General features: G+C 59.8%; 1 protein-coding gene across 2 annotated transcripts; it reads left to right on the top strand.

Moving 5' to 3' along the window:
- Nucleotides 1-762: 762 nt before the first annotated feature.
- On the top strand, nucleotides 763-16,819 carry ZDHHC5 (zinc finger, DHHC-type containing 5). 2 transcript variants are annotated; one of them, XM_010568029.1, is made up of 11 exons: nucleotides 763-2,222; nucleotides 10,952-11,073; nucleotides 11,539-11,696; nucleotides 11,811-11,983; nucleotides 12,096-12,198; nucleotides 12,724-12,815; nucleotides 12,919-13,051; nucleotides 13,476-13,599; nucleotides 14,607-14,719; nucleotides 14,887-15,767; nucleotides 16,230-16,819. In XM_010568029.1, exons 1-11 carry the CDS (start codon nucleotides 2,119-2,121, stop codon nucleotides 16,393-16,395), a joined length of 2,169 nt encoding a protein of 722 aa, XP_010566331.1. In that variant the 5' UTR covers nucleotides 763-2,118; the 3' UTR covers nucleotides 16,396-16,819. The 2 variants fall into 2 exon arrangements, with proteins under 2 accessions (XP_010566331.1, XP_010566330.1); XM_010568028.1 differs by having other exon boundaries at nucleotides 12,919-13,123.
- Nucleotides 16,820-17,583: the final 764 nt, after the last annotated feature.

The following is a 17,583-nucleotide window of genomic DNA, read 5'->3' as shown; positions in this document are numbered from 1 at the left end:
GGACAGGTTGGTGCCTCCTGCTTCCATTTCCAGAAAGGTTTGGTTTTCCGTATTTTCTGTGGCGTGCCCTCCTGCATCCTCATGATCAGCCAAGGGTGGCATGTTCCCAAGGGCACCCTAAAACAATCGGGGCTACCTAGTGAGAACCCAGCTCTCCTTCGTCCAGAGCTACGAGTACTTCCTCCAGTCGAGGCACTAGTGTTTTCCACAGGCCTCTCCCATCTCCTACCCTCCGGGGGAAGGGGACAAGATTCCCGGTTGTCTTTTCCTCCTGCAGGCTCCACCCTCATATTAAGTCTCCAAGCCTCTGATCAGGCCCCTCACCTCAGGGGAGCAGGCATTCTCTAGCATTCGGACTCGAGCTATAACTGCAGAAGGGTGTTGGGCAAGAGGTTGTAGGGTCCCTCATCTTATTCAGGGCTCAGCTTGGATTTCTCAGGTGTTTTTAGATGGGTTAGGTGACTTGGCTTTCTCTGCAGCAAATGCCCCAGGGCCTTGGGGTGGGAAGGGAGATAGGAGGCTGTGGCTGGGCTCCCTTGGCTAATCACAGACTGCAGTTTTGCAGATGTGGAAAGGGACGCTGATGTTAGGTGATAGACCTGGGACTACAGCGTCAATCTGTGTCAGAGCTGGGCTTGGAGATCGGCATCTAACTTGCCGATCGGGACTTGCCAACAGGATTTTAAATCTATCAGGCACTGTTTCCATCTTCCACTAAATGCCTGCTCCCTGTCCTGGGAAGCTCGGTGTTACTTCAAGTGAGTGTTTTTACGTGATTGTGTCTCTTCTCTTGCCTTGTTAATTTTTTAAATTTTTTTTTCTAGGTGTGGTGTGGCGTACCAGGTGCCAAGTTTTAATGATTTTACGTATTTTTTTTAAAAGACGAAAGGATTAATGAAGAAGAATTTTAGTGAAGGAAGGGGAGGAAAAAAATGGAACAGTTTGGAACAAACTGAGATCTTCCCCCGCACAGCTTGGGCCATGGCTGAGACAGACCTATTCAGCACCGTTTTCACCATCAGTTGTCTTCTGGGGTTGTAAAAGCGCTCCCTGAAAGCTTCCCTCCAGATCTCTCCATTACCCTACCCTGTGCTACTTGGAAATGGTTGCCACAGAAAAGATTTAATGAAATTCCTGTCAATTCCCAACCACCGAGTGCATACTAAGCCCGTGGAAAGGCCTGGGGGCTCAGGAGAAAGGAACAAGTAGGAAGAGGACAAAAACACACAATCTGCGGAACCTTCCCCTCCCACCCCCCTTGCAAAGAAAGGATTTACAGCTCAACCTTGCGCCAGCTGTTCTTCGGCTTTAACAGTCAAGAGAGAAATAAATAAAATTAAACGGCCACCACCAGCCAGCCAGTCCCGGATCCTGGTGAAATCAGGGAGAGTGTTTCTGTGACCCCCTTCAGCGAGAGGGAGGAGGCAGTGGCAGGGGCAGTGGCACAGCAGTGCTGTGAGGAAGCTGGGCAGATTGCTTGCAAGACAACCCCCTCCTCCCGTGAAGCAACCGGAGGGGGCTGCAGCATATCAGAGGGCAGGCTAAAAAGGAGAAGTGGCTTCCTCAAGACTCCAGGAGTGGCTTTTTTGCAAGAAGTTTACCAATATCTTGCTCTTTCCCAGGGTGCTTGCTGAGTGGGAAGGTGCGCTCAGCTCCTCACCTTGCACATCGTGCTCATCCCCTTGCCTGAGCCTGGAAGGCTTCCCTTTCCCTTGGATCCTGGTTGCCAGTGTCAGCCGTGTGGGGACCTCCTTTCTGCAGGCTGTTGCCCGACAGAGGGAAGCTTGCAAGGGCTCTCGGCATTCCTGCCCTAGCGGCTGTTCAAATCCAAATCCAGTTCTCGGTTCTGAATTTTTAATGTTTTTAAACCTCCTTCCCTGTGCCCACAAACTCTTGCAGGGCAGAGCATAGCAGGGACTCCTCTCCCGGGCCTCGCACTCCAGAGACCGCCGTGGACTTCTCCGGACTGTCCACTCCGGTCAGAGCTCGCCCTGGGAGCAAGCGCAGAGACTGGGTAGCGGTTTGCCCCCGTCCCTCTCCCCTCCCCTTCTCGTCTTGCTCTGACTCCCGCTGGGCCTGGGCTATGCTGCGGGGCGGATCCCCCACCACAGCTCCAACATGCCAGCAGCATCTGGAAAGAGATTCAAACCCAGCAAATACGTCCCGGTCTCAGCTGCTGCCATCTTCCTAGTGGGAGCCACCACCCTCTTCTTTGCCTTCACGTGAGTCCCAGCTACTCAACCAAAGAGTGGGGAGGGCGAAGGGAGACCTGGGGACCCAGCCCACTCTGTGCGGTGCCGTGAGGTTGGGGGGGCAGAGACTGCACGGGGGTTATCTGGGAGAGGAGCTGTGACTTCTTGCCAGACTAAAGGGGGGATATAGTGCTCCGGGTGCTAAAGGATGGACGATGGAGCAGCACTACAGTCCATCGGAGCAGTTCAGCCTCAGCCAGACCCATTTCACTCAGTTTTCCTCTGAGGTGAGCGAGAGGAAGCGGGGCCCCTTGCCACTGCTCGGCTCCAGTTCCTGGCAGCCACTCCTCTCTTGTCTTCGGGTCTTTGCACAACTCGCTTGTCTCACTGGCAACTCTCTCACAGGTCAGCCAGGCTGGGAATTAGTTTGTGACCTGTAGGTGGAAAATGGCAGAGCTAATTTTCTCCTTTGGAGCTACGTGAAGTGGTTTTGTGGACTGGGGCAGGCTCCATGTTATTTTTAGAGTTTTGTAACTGATTTGTGAGCCACAAAGGAAAGTTCAAGGAGAAGTACTCTGACCACTGCATGGATCTCTCGCTGCTGTTGATGTCAGCCTTGCCCTGAGGAAACAAGGGTTTGGTATCTCTGGAGACGACCTGAAGGAGGTGGCCTGCCAGCAGGTCACTGGGGCCTGAGGCAGACGCCTGTGTTGGCCTTGGAGCCAGTGGGGAAAAGCCAGGGTGTAAAATGGTACCAGTTGCTGGAGAGTGCCAGACCGTACCAGAGGGATCTCCCTGGGCTGGGAGAGGGGTAGGGCTGCTGCTCACGTTAACGTTTTCCCTTCCTGGGTGACAAACAGCTTATTAACACTCGCTCAGGGCCGATCTGAGCCAGTTCTGGGTCAGTGGCAGGTGCTGAGGCAGCTGCTGAGCTGCTGTGCCGGCGCTGAGCCCCTGGCAGGGAGCTGCCTGTGTCAAGGCAGCGTGTGCTGGGCAGGAATGCTGGAGCACGGCAACCGGGACTGGCTGCCAAATCCTGCAGTGTGTTCCTGGGATTGGGGTCTGAGAGGGGATGTGTTCTGGGGGGACAGCAGAGAGATCTGTAGATAAGACAGGTGTTTGTGCTCATACCTTGGAGTCCTTGATGGTGTCTCCGTGCAAAGGGTTTGGGATTGTTCTGGCAATCCGGAGATGTGCCAGCTGCTGGCCTGGGGGGTGCAGGCAGCCACTGTCCCAGGCAGGGGAGAGGAAGGCAGTGGGTGACTGCTGCCTGCATCCCTTCAGGCAGGGTGTCTGTTCAGCGGCTCCCTCCAGCCAGCCGGCTGCCCTCAGCTCTGCTTTGCCTCTTGAGCATCCCTCCTTTCCTCTTCCTGCCCACCAGTTACTCCTCCTCCTGCCCCAGCACAGCAGAGGGGCAGAGCACCTGCTGGTCTGAAGGTGGGCGGCCCGCAGCCTCAGCGGTGTGCTCTGTCCTTCCAGCTCTCTCCAGGGAGGCAGGAGATGAGCCCAGTTCCCTTTTTCCTCCCTGCATAATTGACTGTTCCTCTTCGCTGCCAGCTGCCCCTGGCAGGGTCCTGCCTGGGCAGAGAGGGCGGTGCACCCCCTGCTCCCAGGGAGCCTCTCCCGCTCCCTGGGGTGGCTTGCTCTTGCAGGGCACCTTTCATTGTGCCCTGGTGAGAGCTTTCCCCGCTGAGGGGCTTTACTGCTGGCGCTGGGCCAGCGGGGTCGCGGGGATTAGCCAGAGCTGCGGGAGGCAGCTCCTCGTTGGAGGCAGAAGGGCCAGACGTGAGGGCTGCTGCCGCTCCCTGGGATGGAGCCATCGGTGGCTGGAAGGTCACCGCGGCTTTAACGCCTGGCAACAACCAGGCAATAAAAGAGTAATTTGACGACTAAAGGACAGAGCCAGTTTGATTCACTCCTTCCAGCGATGGGAGGCAGCTGGTGGTGTCGCTCAGCAGCGAGCAGCAGTCCCCCCACCGAGACACAATGTTTGTCAGGCCAGCCTTGCTGACAGCGCTGAGGCTCGAAGTTTTGCTGCTTCAGGCTGTCAAACACTTGCAGCATGTTGCTGACCCTGTGCTACTGCTTCAGGGGGATGAAGGAGAAGAGGAGGGAGTGGGCGATGTCCTCTGAGCAGCTGGGCATGACACACCATGATTTGGGGGGACAGGCGTGCCTCTGCTTTGTCATGGGGGGCTGCATGCTGCACTTTGGGGGGGAATAGCAGGGCAGCCCTACCCCCCAAACCCAGTCCCTGCTGCTGCAGCCAAGCCCGCAGTACCTGGCTGTGAGCTATTGCAGCAGCTGGTAGCAGCCGCTTATCAGCGAGTGGCATGGTGCGAGGCATTGCTGGGAGCAGGCGCCGGTGCCGTGGAGCAGGTTTGTTCAGGAACACCTGGGCAGGGTCGCTTTAATTGTAGGTCAGTGGATGTTATTTAACCTACTTTAAAACATCAAATTAAATCTCAAGCAGAGCGGCAAAGCACAGTGCACTTTCACACGGGTTATTTGGTGGGGAGGGAATGGCGTTACTCCCTGGCATTACAGTTCTCTTCGGGCAGTTTCCATCTGGCTGCTGGGATGGGGTGGAAGGGACATACAGACCCACAGCGAGGTTTGCTTCCTGCGTGATTACTGCTGTAGGATTGCTTCCTGTGGATCACTTTGCCCCCCTTCTGCACCTGGTGAAAGACAGGCAACACGGCTGTAAGCCTGCTGCCTGGCCACGCTCAATGCTGGCCACCGCCTGACACGGCAGCAGGGTCCCCCTCTGCAGCACTTGCCATCTCTGGCGTGTTTGCCACAGACCTGCTCGGGAGGGTTACGCTGTCAGCATCGGACCTGAAGCTGGTACTTTGGGAGGTGCAATGGAAGTTGTGAGGTGGGGGGGCTCTGGGACACCTCCCGTGGGGCCTCCTCCCAGGCAGAGAACAGCCAGGGCTCAGCACAGCTCTCTTGAAAGGCTCTGATTGTGTTATTTCTAATGTATCCACCAGACACCTTTTGGTCCATCCACACTGGCTCAGGATTTGTATCTCTGGGCCAAGAACTCTATTTAATTGATTAATTTCATGAGGAGATGCTGCAGAACATGTGGCAGTTGAAATGAGCTGAGGCTGATTGTGCTGGAGGGAGTGGGCAGCAGGAAGAGGGGATGTTCCTGTCCTCCCTCTGGAAGGAGTGGGGGTCTCTGACTTGCTGGGGTCTCAAAGAGGTGCTGCTTTAGGACCGAAATTCCCCCTTGGGGTCAGTTTGTCCATTTCTGCATCTCCCCCCTGGCCTATACTGGTCCCTGCTCCTTGTGCAGTTGGTGCTCAGCCTCTCCTTCCCCGTCGGAGGCAGGGAGCACCTCTGAGCTGCCCTTAGCAGGGGCTCTCTGGATAGCGTGCCATCAGTTGGCCTCTTCCTTCCATTCGCCTCAACTCTTGCTCATGGCCATGGCTCAGCGTGGCTTTTGGGGCTGTATAAAAGCCTGCAGAGTATGAAGTGTTTCTTGCAATTAGGTGAATCTGTCCGCAAAACCTCTGACCCCGACTTTTCCTCCCATCCTTGCAGCTGGGAAGTCTGCAAGGGAACTGTGCCTGTTTGGGAAAGGAGCTCTTGCCTCTTCCAGCGTTAGTGGAGGAGAGAGGAAGGAGAGGCGTGAGGATGGGGATGCCGGGGTAGGATGCGGCAGTCCCTGGAGCCGGCGGTGCCTCTGGTACAGGGTGGCATGCACACTCCTAGTTGGACCCAAACTTGTGTGACGGTCGCGGCGAGCAGGGGTTGTGTTTGCAGCAAGGCCATCGAGAGAGCTGGAGAGAGAGGCCACGAGTCCAGCCCTCCTGCGGCAGGTCGGCGAGGTGAGCCTAGCCCTGGCACAGCGCCGGCCCCTCCTCACTTGGTGGCGGGTCAGAGTCCAGGGGTACAGGCAGGGTGGGGAAGGTGTCCTCAGGGAGGGCTTTCTTCCAGGAGAGGGCAGGGGACAAGGGGCCGCAGGGTGGCTTTGAGCCTGCAGAGGGGAGGAGAAGCCAGGCTGGGGAGTGACAGGCTTCTCCTGGTATGACTAGTGGCAAAAAGCCCGTCTCGGATCCAGATGTGACTCAGTTTGCCTGAGGTTCCCCGATTTCTCTTATGTGCTGCCAGAGACAAGTCTCGACAGCTCTTCTAGCGATGGGTGTGCTTCGCATCCCAATGTGGAGAGGGAACTTGACGAGTTCCTTGGGACCCGTGTGGCCACAGTGGTGAGCACCTCCCTCCTCCTCCTCTGCGGAGCTGGAGCCCACACCCTCCGGCTGCTCCTGGTGTCAAGGCAAGGTCTGCAGCCCCGTGTTCTCTGTCTGGGAGAGCAAAAGGCAGGAACATGTCAGTGCTTCTGATAACAAGGTTTCCCCTTGGGGATTGGCAGCCACCCTTGCTCCCTGCACTGCAGAGGACCGTGTTCCCTCCCATGGGGTGGGGTTGATCTCAGGGAGGTGACTCCCCTGTGTTGGGGCCCACGAGCATGGATGCCAGTGGGTAGTTTGGCTCGAGTAACGTATGGTCTGTGTATTGTGAGGATTCCTGCTTCCCCCCCATGGTGTGGTGGCGTCCGTGGGTGTGGAGAGAGCTGGGAGGGTGGCAGGCAGTAGGCTGCCACGCTTGGGAGCGCTGGGGAGGAGACCCATAGCATTGCGCTTGCAACCCGGGAGTGCTCAACCTGAGGCTATCCTCGTAAGCTGCGGATCCTTGTGGTCCCTGGGGAGGGTCTTCTGCTTGCTCCTGGCCTGTGAAGTCCCACCCCAGGGTGGCTTTGCATCCCTGGCTGGTTGTTCAACATGTAAAGTTCACTCTGTGCAGAGCAGCCCCTGGCAGCTTGCCTGCCCAGTTGCACGCAGCTGGCAAGACCTGATAAGGACAGGGGTTGTAAGCTGGCCCTGAGGCACCACACCAGCTTCTCCGATTGATTCTCTTTTCTGAAGGCTGAAGATCAATCTTTCATCCACCTGCAGCATCTGGCTGGCAGGTTGGCTCTCACAGTAATCAGGGTCCTGCCTTAGGGCTCACGGCCACTGAAAATGGAGACTGGAGGCTGGGTTTGGAAGACATGCTGCAGCGAGCCCTCCACTCCATCTGCAGCGGAACATGCAGCCCCCAGAGCAGAGCTGGAGAGATGGGAGGGATCGATGTCCCCAGGCAGGTCTCCTCCATTTGATCCATTGGCATTGATCGCCCTTCTAAACCTGTGGCTGCATCCTCCTCAGTGCCATGGTGTCTGGAGTCTGCTGGTGCTCCCTTAGCTAAAGGGTTGGTCTTTCTCATACCTGGGGACCTGCTGTCCTGTCCCCTGGGAGCCATGCTTCTCCCTCCTGGGAAGGGCTCAGTGCCCAGACAGCGCAGGAGCTGATGGGAGAGGTATTCCCTTCCCCCTGGAAGGCCAGTCCTTCCATCTCTGCCTGCCCCAGAGCTTTTCCTCTGTGCCAGCCCTTGCTGAGGCAGCTCAGTCCTTCCTCTGCCTTGCCAGGGTCTGTCTTTCGAGGATCTGGGCTGCATGTTTGGCTCAGCCTTGCTGTTGGCATTTCCCTTGTGCAGGGATGGCTGGTGTGCAGTGGGTCTCCCTGGCTCCCCTCCATCCCTTTCAAGCAAAGATTTGGGCTGGGATTTCCCTTCCTAGAGAGATGAGCTCCTTGCTCAGGGTTTCTGGAAGGGCTTTTCCTACCTTTAAGGATCATCTGAGCCCCCCTGCCCCTCTTACTCCAGCAGTCTCTCCTCTGCTGCTCTTAGCTCTGCAGCTCAGCAGAGAGCAGAGCTGGGGAGGCTCTTCTGGAGTTGGGGGGCTCAGCTCAGTGATTTGGGGTGCTTGGGTCTGCCCGCCCTTGAGGCGAAGTGACATCGCAAGTGGCCACCTTCCCCTTGGCACTGTGTCTGGTGCCCAGGCCAGGAGAGGAGAGAAACACCCCTCCAAAGGGACTGCTGCCTTACAAGGGCAGAGAGCAGCCCTGTCGGGTACCTCAAAGACCAGGACAGCAGTGGTGATGAAGAGAGTTGGGGGCTAATGAAGCCACTTAGCTCCTTGAAACTGCACCGCCAGCAAGGCCCCTGGCCCTGGAAGCTGTGGGGAATGGGCTGTTTGCCCCTTGCCCAGCTCTCCTTCAGCTGCTGGGTGAGTACCGGGGGGCTGTCAGCTCCGTGCTGGCTCCCTGCCTTGCCAGCCTGCCCCGCAGCAAATACCAGTTTCCCTTCTGCGAGACTGGGAGGCTTTCTCGCCTTCATTTTCTGCAAACCACTTAAACCACTTGAGCATTTCTTGCCGGTGCTGTTTGGTGGGTGGCCGGGGGCAGCCCTGGCAGCAGCTCGGTGCTGGGGGTGGGTGGGATGAGCCCTCTCCCTGGGCACAGCCTGCCCGTCAGAGGGGAAGGGGAAGCTGAGCTAGGTGTGAGCTCCTTGCTCCTGGCGTGGCTTCCAGTCCCGTGGCAGCTCCCAGCGATGCCGGTCATACTGGGCTATCTGGGCTCGACGTGGCTAGTGTTCTTCCCTTGCTCAGGTCTTGGCCTCGCGATGTCGTGTACATCCTGTACCTCTCTGGAGTTGCTCTCCGAGGGTTTTGGGACACAGATTGGAGAGGGCTCCTCCTTGCCAGCCCGTCCGTCCCAGCTGCGCTGGTGCCGCCCGCTCTGCAGAGAATCTGCCTGGCCGGCTTCCAAAGGAGACAGCAGGGCCGGCACTCTCGGGAGGCAGAGCCGGCATGGCCAGTGCCATGCGGGTTGTAAAGGAGCTGCTCCCCACCCTGGAGGAGAGCTCTTGGTGAAATGCTGGGAGATGCTGTCCCAGATATGTGGAGGTGGGGAGGCATCACCCAAGGTGCCCAGGAGGGCGAGGCTCCCACCCCAGCGAGGTGCTCGGGGGCTCCTGAGCAGCGTGGAGGAACGGGGTGGGGGTGTGGAAGAAGTTTTGGAGAAGACAGCTTGCAGGTGCAGCTCTGGTCTGGTGTGCAGGGCCGGGGTCTGGAGGTGCTGCTGAGGGTGAAGGTGCCAGGCCCCACTTCAGGAGAGGAGGAGGAAGAGTGTGCTGGCTGGCAGAGCAAGGCTTGGCTCCCGGTGCGCTCCTGCTAGCCAGATGTCTTGTAAATTCAAGGGGGTTTGCCCTCCCGCTCTCTTCTTGCCCTAATCGCTGTGCCTGGATGGGGACTGCCTTGCCCTTGGCCAGCGGAGGACAGGTCCCACTGCCGCTTCCCACCCTCTCTGGGTGCTGGGAAGGGCCAGGGCTGGAGCTGTGCCTGGGTACGCCCTGCCCGCCTCTCCCTCCTCCGCTGCCAGGTGGGTGCCAAGGCAGGTGTGCCTGCTCCTCCAGCCCGGACCCGTCTTATCTCCTGGCTGCCACTTGCCTGGAGGCAGCCCTCTGCCTGGCACCATCCCCTATCCCCTCACACACTGCCCTGTGTGGGAGGGTGCCCTGGACTGGGCTGAACTAGAGGCAGAGCCCTGGACCAAGGGCTCATTCCCAGCTGGAGCCTCACTGGGGCTCCCAGGGCTGCCATGACAAGGACAGGGGCTGCCTCGCTGGCGATGGGACCTGTCGCCCGGCTGAGTCACAGTGGGTGGTGGCGGAGGAGGGGACGGACCAGCGCCTGCCCCTTCACCTCTACCTGCTCAGGGGCTGCGGGGGATTACAGCGTGGGCACCATATGTCACTCTGCCCGTCGAGCCCTGCGCTCTGCCCCTCTCTGCGCCTGCTGCCTAAATCCATCTGCACTTATCGCTGCGGGGGGAAGAGAGGGACAGATGCTGTCCTAGATCTGCAGGATTAAACTCCCAGCAGCAAAGCAGATTAGGGTATTACACTGGCGCCTCTGAGGGGGAAGCCCGCTGTCCTGAGCCCAGCCCGCCCGAGGCAGAGGGGAACGGTGGTGATTCCCTTGCTGTGCTGACACGGGGCCCCTCGGCCAGGCCCACAGAGGAGCTGGGTGCTGGCTGGGGCAGGCTGGCACAGCGATGGGGTCCCCATGTGCCACCGGAGTTGTCTCCAGGCTGGGCTCCAACTCCAGGATGTGAGGAGCAGGAGCAGCTCTGGAGGCACTGGAGCTGCTGCTCATTTTGCATCCCATTGCAGGGTCCCCTCTGCCCACCATGCTCACTGGTGTAATGCATGGAGGACGACGTTCAGGTTCCTAGTGGCCAGATCCCTCCCAGGCATCCCTTGTGCCATCGGCCTGGCTCACCCCATTCTCACCACCGCCTGCGGTCGCTCCCAGTGGCAGCAGGGTCCTGCGCTGGCAGTACCTGTGGGGCTGTGGGCGCAAGAGGGGTGTTTTTTGCTCTCTTATGATTTACCGGAGTGATTCCCACACCAGCCCCCCGCGGGTGCTCCCCCAGGGCTGGGGGTTAGGCTGGTCTGTAGAGGGTGCCCGAACACACCCTCGGTCAAGCTGGCCTGGGTGCAGCTCCAGTTTAGGTGTGGAGGGCCCTGGGTGGGAGCAAAAGGAAGAGTTGATGGCAGGGAACCTCCCCAGCTGCCTGCCTGGGCAGGAGCCTGGAAATACAGCCCCAGAGCAGGGAACGTGGACTTCCCAGCCAGGCCACCACCGAGCATGGCAGGAATGGCTTACAGGGACAGCTGTGGGGCTCAGAAGGGGTGGTTAGCGCCCATGCAGCCCTTGCTTGCTCTGAGGGCACCGTTGGAGCTCAGCGATGCCTGCCTGGGGCTGTGTGGGTTGCGGGGGGCAGTGCAAGGGGCAGTGGGAAGCACCAGAGGAGTGACCCATGGGACAGGGCCTGGGTGTCTCACTGCTTTTGTGCCTGCAGGTGCCCAGGGCTCAGTCTGTACGTCTCCCCAGTCATTCCTGTCTACAATGCTGTTGTCTTCCTCTTCGTGCTGGCCAACTTCAGTATGGCCACCTTCATGGACCCAGGCATATTCCCGCGAGGTGAGTCTGGCTCTGCTTGGGGAAGTGTCTCGGATAGAGCTACCTCCTTCTGCCCTTCCTCTGAGGTAAAGAGAATTACCTGATCCCAGAAGGCTTGAGGAAAGCCCTCCTTGCCCTGCCTGGGTGGGATCAGGTGGTGACACACACCACAGGGACAGTAGCTCTGGGTTCAACACCCAGCCTGTAGGACCAGGTGGTGGAAGCAGTGTAAATCCTGGCACCCCGTATCAGGTACCTGGGGCTCAGGTGGGTGTTGTGGTTTTGGGGCAGGGCCTAGGAGTGCCCCCCATCCTCTACCTGTATTTGGGGGTCCTTGCCCGGTCCCTGTGCCAGGTGAGATGGGCCTGGTGATGGAGGAGGGCGATGTTAGGCATCTCCAGCTCAGGAGGGCAGGAGGCTGGCTGGGCCCTGGTGTCGCCTTCCCCCACGCTCTGACACATGGCTGTGCTGGGGTTTCCCCATCAGCTGAGGAGGACGAGGACAAGGAGGACGACTTCCGAGCTCCGCTTTACAAGACAGTGGAGATCAAGGGCATTCAGGTGCGCATGAAATGGTGTGCGACCTGCCGCTTCTACCGGCCGCCACGCTGCTCCCACTGCAGCGTCTGTGACAACTGTGTGGAGGTGAGGAACTGCTGGGTCTTGATGCCTCTTCATTTCCACATAGAGTTTAATACACAGAGCAGGCAGGAAGGCCTGGCAGCCAAGTCCCTCACCGTGTCTTCTCCCTACCGACAGGAGTTTGACCATCACTGCCCCTGGGTCAACAACTGCATCGGGCGGCGCAATTACCGTTACTTCTTCCTCTTCTTGCTGTCGCTCACCACGCACATCATGGGAGTGTTTGGCTTCGGCCTTCTGTATGTCCTCTACCAGGTGGAGGAGCTCTCCGGCGTCCGCATGGCGGTCACGTATCCTCTGTGAGGCTGCAGGAGCGGGGCTGAAGAGGGAGGGTGTTGGTGGGGCTGGGGACAGTGTGCTGTGGAGCAGGGCTGTGGCTTTTCCTTAGCTGGCTGCTGATAGCATGGTGGTGATGTGTGTGGCCGGCTTATTCTTCATTCCCGTCGCTGGCCTTACGGGGTTCCATGTGGTGCTTGTGGCAAGGGGCCGTACTACCAACGAACAGGTATGCCTGCAGGGCTGATGTGGGGCTGCTGGCCCCTGCCAGGCCACATCTGGATATGTTTTGGGGCTCCCCGGGACCAGACAGACATGGACAGGCTGGATCGAGGCCAGGGAAGGCCACTGAGCTGGTCAGGGCCTAGAACACAAGATGTCTGTGAGGGGAGGCTGAGCACACCTCGTCTGTGCAGCCTGGAAATGGGGGGTCTTTACTGCTGCTGTTAGGGGTGGCTGTAGAGAGGATGGAGCTGGGCAGGCTCTTCTCAGGAGGGCAAGAGGCGACAGGCACAACTTGAAATAAGGTAACTTACAGTTAGATGCTGGGGAAAGACTTTTCCCTGTTGAGGGTAGTTGGATGCTGAGACAGGGACCTGGAAAAGGGGGAGTATCTCCAAGTATCTCCAACCTTGGAGATTGTCATGAGTGAGCTAGACAAACCCAGAGCAACCTGACCCAGCTGGCTGGACCAGAGACCCCCTGAGGTCCCTGCCCACCCCAGTACACTGCTATGATGCTCCTCATCCCACAGGTGACGGGCAAGTTCCGCGGTGGTGTCAACCCCTTCACCAATGGTTGCTGTAAAAACGTCAGCCGGGTCCTCTGCAGCTCCCCGGCCCCCAGGTGAGCCTGGCACAGCATGGTGCCCCCTCAGCCCTGCAATACCTGGGCAAACTGCCCCATCCCAAATGCCAGGCCTTGACCTTCCTCCCGCCCCTCTCCGTAGGTACCTTGGGCGCCCAAAGGCTGAGCAGACAGTGCTGGTGAGACCCCCCTTCTTGCGGCCCGAGGTGTCGGATGGTCAGGTCACTGTCAAGATCATGGACAACGGTATCCAGACAGAGCTGAAGAGGACGAAGGTGAGGAAGGTGGGGATTAGCGCTCCCTGCGTTGGGGCCCTCCATGGAGCCCAGGGGTGCAAGCCTGCATCCGTGAGTAAAGAACCGAGTGAGCCTTGTCACGTTCCCCATCCCCCCCGTGTCGTCTTGTTCTGTGTCCCCATGGGACGGAAACCATGTCCCTCCCATGCGGCAGTGACCACATGAGGCTTTGCACCCTCCATTGCCCTTCCCCATCCTGTCCTTCCCCCTCTCAGCATCCTTTGGAGGTCCCCCCCCCTCCTCAGCACTTCCCAGCATGCACCGCCTTCAAGCGCTCAGTACGTTGGATGGCCCAGGAGGCAGCGAGAGCCCCATTAATGCCACTGCCTGTTCCCTGCCTGCCGAGGGGAGGGCTGAGGCCTTGGCACCCCTCTGATCCTCCCTCTGCGCTTTGTCTCTGCAGTCCAAAGGAAGCCTGGAGGTGACGGAGAGCCAGTCTGCTGACGCCGAACCGCCACCCCCACCTAAGCCAGACCTCAGCCGCTACACGGGCCTGAGGACACACTTAACCCTGGCCACCAACGAGGGTAAGGAAGGCACGCAGGGTCCCAGGCAGCCGCTGGGAGGGGAGCCCAGGGCTGTGCCAGGCAGACCAGGAGCCAGGGCCGTAGGTGGAACAGGCTGCAGGGCAGACCCGAAGCACATCAGTACCACCACATTGTGGGGCAGGACATGCCCACATTTCCGGGCTGGTGTATGCGGCCCCTTGCACTTGGAGAAGCCTGGGATGCTTACAGCCAGCTCTGCTCCATCGGAGAGGAGCAAGAGGCCGAGCCGAGACAGCATGGTGCTTGCCCAGAGCCCCTGTGAGCTGCAGTGGCCTGCGACAGGCAGGCTTGCAGGCTGCCATGCTGCAGGCAGGCGCAGGAGCATCGCCAGGATGAAGGAGGTGAAGGAGTAGCAGGCCTGGTTTGGCAGCAGAGAGCACGTTTGAGGCAGCCTGCGTGACTTGCTTTCCCTGTTTCCCTGAGAGCTGGCGAAGCAGTGCTCGGAGCTGCCTGCGTGGGCTTGGCAAGAGAGGTGGGATGTGAAGGGCAGAGCTTGGAAGCAGCTGCTTCCCGCAGCAGGCTGGAGGCCTCTGCAGCTCTCCCCGTGCCCCCAGCTGGAGCACAGCACTGCCCGGCCCTGCTGCCTGGAGGAGGGCTGTGGCGTGTGTTATCAGTGGGGGGACCAGCCAGCAGGTCCATGGAGTGCCCAGGCACCCACTGACCCCTCCATGCAGCATGCACCCTGCTGACCCCGGGGCTGCTAAAGAAGTCTCCCAGCCGGGGCCACTGCAGGGGCATGGAAGTGCCAGCCCCAAACACATTGCCATGGGGACACGTTTTCCATCCCGCTCCGTTTCATCCGCCCCTGGTGCGCCTCTCCTTGAGCCCATCGCTCTCTCCACCTCCGCCTCCCTGGTCTGTCTGCCCCAGGCTCAGAGCCGGTTCTTGGGAAGGGAGGGCAGGGCTCTGCATGGCGTTCCTTCCCCTCCGCAGCCCTGGGGAGCTGCCACGTGTCTGAGCGTCTTTCTCTCTTCCCCTGCCTGCAGACAGCAGCTTGCTAGGCAAGGACAGCCCCCCGACTCCCACCATGTACAAGTACCGGCCCGGCTACAGCAGCAGCAGCAGCTCAGCGGCCTTGCCCCACTCCACCAGCGCCAAGGTAAGGCCGTGCCCACTGCCGCTTTCCTGAGGCCGGGCAAGGGGGGAACCCAGCCTTGAGGGGATGCCACCATGTTCCTGGCTGGGGGGAAGAGTTTGGGGTGGGTGTTGGGAGCTTTGCAGGTTCCCCATTTTTCTATGGGTGACTGATGTGTGTCTGCCCCTCAGCTGAGCCGAGTGAACAGCCTGAAGGAGCCCAACTCCATCTGTGAGAGCAGCCGCAAGCCTAGCTACCGCTCGGAGCCAAGCCTGGAGCCCGAGAGCTTCCGCTCGCCCACCTTCGGCAAGAGCTTTCACTTTGACCCTCTCTCCAGCGGCTCCCGCTCCTCCAGCCTCAAGTCGGCCCAGGGCACAGGCTTTGAGATGGGCCACCTCCAGTCCATCCGCTCGGAAGGCACCACCTCCACCTCCTACAAGAGCCTGGTGAACCAGACGCGCAACGGCAGCCTGTCGTACGACAGCCTGCTCACGCCCTCCGACAGCCCTGACTTCGAGTCGGTGCAGGCGGGCCCAGAGCCCGACCCGCCAGTGGGTTACACCTCACCCTTCCTCTCGGCCCGCATCGCCCAGCAGAGAGAGACCGACCTGCATGGCCGCTTTGCCGGTGCCGTCTCCCCCAAGCACGCACCGCCCCGTGAGCCCTCGCCCGTGCGCTATGACAATCTCTCCCGCCACATTGTGGCCTCCATTCAGGAGCGGGAGAAGCTGCTGCAGCAGCCGCCGGCCCCGGGCAGGGAGGAGGACGTGGGGCTGGCAGACTCGGGCATCCAGTCAACGCCGGGCTCCAGCAACGCCCCCCGCACCAGCTCTTCCTCGGACGATTCGAAGCGCTCGCCCCTGGGCAAGAACCCACTCACCCGCCCGGCCCCACCACGCTTCGGCAAGCCTGAGCCCCTCCAGGCGCTCCGGGTGCGCTCCCTGGGCTCACCCGACCAGCCTGCCGCCCCCCACCTGGGCAAATCCGTGTCTTACAGCAGCCAAAAACCAGCGTCTCAGGCCAGTGTCCCCGAGATGGAGGAGGTGGCCTTGCAACCCTTACTGGCACCAAAGTAAGTACCAGCACCGGCCACCTCGTGCAGAGGGGGGCCCTCGCCCTGGAGGGAGCCAGCAGCCCATTGAACCTCCCTTCCCTGTTTGCTGCCCCCTCCAGCACTCCATCCTCTGCACCAGCACCTGGGGGCAGCGAAACGCCCCTTGCTGGGGAGCGATGCTGCACCTAGCCTGGAGAAGGGTGAGAGAGAGATCCTCCTCCTTCTCCCAGAACAGAGCTGGTGCCCCCCCCCCCCGCCTCCCCGGGACACCCCATGGGCCTCTTGGGGAGCTGGAGTGGTGTGTGGGTGCTGGATGTCCCTGGGGAGGGGCAGGGCTGTGGCTGTGCTGGATGCGGGACCCCTCCTGGGGGTGACAGCAGCCCCACAGCCCTGTCCTTCCCCCCCACCCCATGCCCTCCCTTGGTGCCCTGCTCCCTCTCCCTCCTCACACCCTGTGTCTGTCCTTCCTTCCCTCCCCAGGGACGAGGTGCAGATGAGAACAGCCTACAGCAAGTCCAATGGGCAGCCCAAGAGCCTGGGCTCAGCCCCCCCAGGCCCGGGGCAGGTGCCCCTCAGCAGCCCCACCCGTGGAGGAGTCAAGAAGGTCTCTGGCGTGGGGGGGACCACCTATGAGATCTCAGTATGAGGGGCAGAGCCGCTCGCCCCCTCACCACCTCCCCGGCTGGCAGCCGCTGGCCCCAGAGGGGCATTCTGTGGCCGGACGCTCTGCGGACTCCAGGGAGAGCCGGACCGGGGGGAGACGGGCCAGCGGCCCCCACTGCTTTTCTCTTTCTCCACCCCTCCCCGGGACTTGGGGGGCTGACACACACCCAAGCGGGGCTGCTCTTCCTCCGCCTGCCGAGGACTGCTGCCAGCAGCCACCCCAGCCAGGCACGGGGGGTTCGGGGGCCGAATCCTGCAGCCTCCTGCCCTGGCGCCATCTCGGCTGGGCCAGCCACTTGTGGGCCTTGTGCAATCAATCGCTCGCCTAGCGTGGTAGGAATGGATTGTTTTTAAACCAGAATACTTTTTTTTATTATTATTGTTACGGATTCTATTTTTTTTCTCTTTCTGAGTTACCAGGTGTGTGTATATATAAATATCTATATATATAAATATAAATATTAAAAAAAAAAAGCAGAAATTATATATCTTACCCAGAGAGAGGAAGAAACTACCCATTCCCTGCCCAGGGTCTGGGCCCCCACCTTGTCCTGGTCCCCAAAGGAGGGATGTGGGGCTGGGGCCACCTCCTGTGTTCGTGGAATGAGCTGCGGCAGGCACCTGGTGTTGCCCTCCCACCCGAAGTGGGGCCGGCAGGGCCATGGGATGGCGGGTGCCCCACTGGGGTGCCCTGTCCCCCCACCAAGCCCCGTCAAAGGCCAAGGTGCTTTCAGCTGAGGACGCTTTGCTCCCTGGTTCCTCGCTTGTGAAGCCTCCAGCCCTCCTTCCTGGGGGTGCTACCACCCAGGGAGGAGGAAGGGCCAAGGGGTAGCCCCCCTCCCCACACACCTCCCCAAACCCAGCCGCAAGCTGGTACATGCAGGTGCTGGCTGGCGCAGAGAAACACTCACGGGCTCCAGCCTTTCCCCACTGGCAGTTTTTGCTCTTTTTATGTTTCCCCACGGTTTGTGTTGGTTGGGGGGTGGGGGGTGGGGGAGTGTTTGTTGGTTTTGTTACTTTTTTTTTTTTTTTAATGGGTCTGATAGGTTTTCTCACTGTCACGTGGTTGTTTTATTTCCATTTGGGGAAGAGGAAGGCCAGCAGGGTGCATCCCCATAAAGCAATATTTTCTCATCACATGCCAAAAAAAAAAAAAAAAAAAAAAAAAAGC

This window comes from Haliaeetus leucocephalus, unplaced genomic scaffold, assembly GCF_000737465.1.
Source record: "Haliaeetus leucocephalus isolate CR32 unplaced genomic scaffold, Haliaeetus_leucocephalus-4.0 Scaffold236, whole genome shotgun sequence".
Lineage (NCBI taxonomy): Eukaryota > Metazoa > Chordata > Aves > Accipitriformes > Accipitridae > Haliaeetus > Haliaeetus leucocephalus.
Note: the sequence above shows the minus strand (reverse complement) of the source record. Positions and strands in the feature narration are given on the sequence as shown.